Raw genomic sequence first — 2,455 nt, forward strand, 5'->3', positions numbered from 1 at the left:
ATTTACGTATTTAATATGTACTTGTCTATCTAGTGTACATATTACAAGAAACTATGTATGAACATATATATATTACCCTTATACATATAATTCGTAAACGCTTGTAACGGTAGATATCTGTCTGTCTCTGTTTGACTGATATTAAACTTGTTTTTAATTTCTCTCCTCACTTTTTTACCTGATCTCTCTTTCACTTCCGAATCTCTTTCTGTCTCCGTCTCTCTCTCTCTCTTTCTTTCTTTCTTTCTTTCTTTCTCTCTACTCTTCTTCTTTGGTTTTGCAATCTGTGCATCGATCCGTGCAACTAACTGTCTGTCGGCCGTCGTCTTACCAACAAAAAAAAAAAAAAAAAAAACAAAAAGATATTTACTTGTTAAACCGCTTTGACTTCGAGTCGCTGGCCGAAATGTATGTAGATAAATATATGCGGTATATATTATATATCGCGATAAATGCCTGTATGTACACGCGCGTATATACAGTGCGCGTTGAAAAGAAAATCGAAAATCGATCGCCTAATCGAAATGAAACGAGAGACGCGGAAAGTGAAGACGTCACCGCAGAGAGAAACTCCGCTCGGCGCAATCGCGCTAATGCGGCCAATTAGCACGGTGGGATTTAATTAATAACAGCGTTCCGTTGTGTTACGTGTGATCATCGCTGTCATTGCCTCATCATCGTCTCATCGTCTCTCATCGATCATCGGCCTGGGTGTGTTCGATTTGAGAACGCGTCAAAAGAAGAGACGCATCGGCGTTATTGACTTTCCCACGACGAACGTATCGCACTCGATTAATTGACTTGACTATATACAATATATTACTATTATATATCGAGGAGAAAGAGATTGCGTGTAGGTGTAAAAAAAAAAATGACTACAATTAAGCTGTTCGCAGAGAAATTTCTTTCCAGAAATCGGAAGGGCAGCGCCTCTCGTTTGCCGACAATCCCCGTGTGTCCCCGACGTCGCCGACGCATCTCGCTCATTTAATAATCTCTGATATCAAATCGTCTCGTCATCAATCATCGTTAACTCTTAATAATAACATCGACGTTTCATGTTCGTCATTATTGTTATCTCTCTTATTCTTTCGCCTATATTATTTCTTAACGTAAGCGGTAAATGCCAAAAAGACCGGTCGCAGTCGTGACTGATTAATTTATCTTTACACAACGCGAAGATTCAATCAGAGTCAATTTCTGACAATTATGACAATTTAAGTAAGAATTTAATCTCTCGACTTCTCGGAAATAACGTTTATCTGAAGGTTGCGTAGTATTTTCTCTAATTTTACTACGATTATTCTTTTATTATATCTTCTAATTTGTTTAAGATAATATAATGGAAAATATAATATTAGGTAAAAATGTAATTCATCACGCGAATAATGTTAATCATTACGACTGCAATCGATCTGCAAAGGGGTGGGCGAGCGATTATGATTACATCGTTGCGATTAGGATTATATACGTGTAATATTTCAGCGAAATAATCGCGAGCTGCCTCTGGATCTTCGTCTTCTTAGTTACTATTATTTTCTATTATATTTTCTATTATATATTTTTTATTATGATTTTACTGTTTATTATTATGCTCTACATATTGTTTGTTATTTTTTGTTGTTATTGTATTATTATGTATATATTATTATATACTGTTTTTTTTTTTTTTAGTTTGATATATACATATTCGTTATTTGTTCGTTACGCGGCACGTTTTGTCNAAGAGTGCGATTTTCCGAGTATTTTATTTTCTAATAGCAACTTCTCCAATTAAATAACACTGTAAAGCTGTAACGATTATACAAGTACGATTATAATATACGATTTAGTTGCGGTTTTGCAACTTTCATTCGTGAACTATCTTTCGTTTTACGGAGAATAGTTTATTCGATCGAGTCACATCGATTTTAGAATCACATCGCCTTNGGTACGACGGGACGTGCCCGTACGATTTTGTTGCTTTCTTGTCTGTGACTTTGTTTCGCAGTTAATTCTCGCATACGTCCACTGAGAAAAACGATTCTTTCATTTCCGTTAATGTGTGGCATCTTCGACCCTGTCGTAGACCGAGGAGATCGGAGCGAACACTCTGACGATGTTAGACCATCAAGGCGGTAAGCACAGTTCCCAAAGTAAAACAGCAATAAGTCAATGTCTCTCTTGCAAAAAAAAAAAAAATGAGCGAACGATTTGCGACAGTTCCTCTCTCTGTCTCGATGAACAGATACGACATGTTCAGTGTAAACAAAAAGAAAACAGAGAGGAAAACAGATAAAATGGGAGATGAAAGAAGGGAGGGTGGGGAAACAAGAAGAAAACAACAGAACTTGAAGGCGCGAAGTGGTAGGGAGAGTGCAACATACACGTGCGTGCCCTTTGTTATAACCGTCGATTTGCGTTTCCCCTCGAGAAGGGCGCGCTTTTTTCTCTATGTGTGAATTTACTGGAATCC

The 2,455-nt window shown here is 37.3% G+C and overlaps 1 protein-coding gene across 5 annotated transcripts in view; it reads left to right on the plus strand.

Annotated features, from left to right (window-relative positions):
- Positions 1-2,449, plus strand: part of LOC109862130 (synaptosomal-associated protein 25-like) — a 21,283-nt gene extending 18,834 nt beyond the window's left edge. For all 5 annotated transcript variants that reach the window (XM_020442064.1, XM_020442067.1, XM_020442065.1 and 2 more), the window contains one exon: positions 2,069-2,449. In XM_020442064.1, coding sequence (XP_020297653.1) covers positions 2,069-2,278 — 210 coding nt within the window. In that variant the 3' untranslated portion in view covers positions 2,279-2,449. The remainder of the gene's footprint in view (positions 1-2,068) is intronic.
- The last annotated feature ends 6 nt before the right edge of the window (positions 2,450-2,455 follow it).

Source organism: Pseudomyrmex gracilis, unplaced genomic scaffold, assembly GCF_002006095.1.
Source record: "Pseudomyrmex gracilis isolate BER0280 unplaced genomic scaffold, ASM200609v1 scaffold_1404, whole genome shotgun sequence".
NCBI lineage: Eukaryota > Metazoa > Arthropoda > Insecta > Hymenoptera > Formicidae > Pseudomyrmex > Pseudomyrmex gracilis.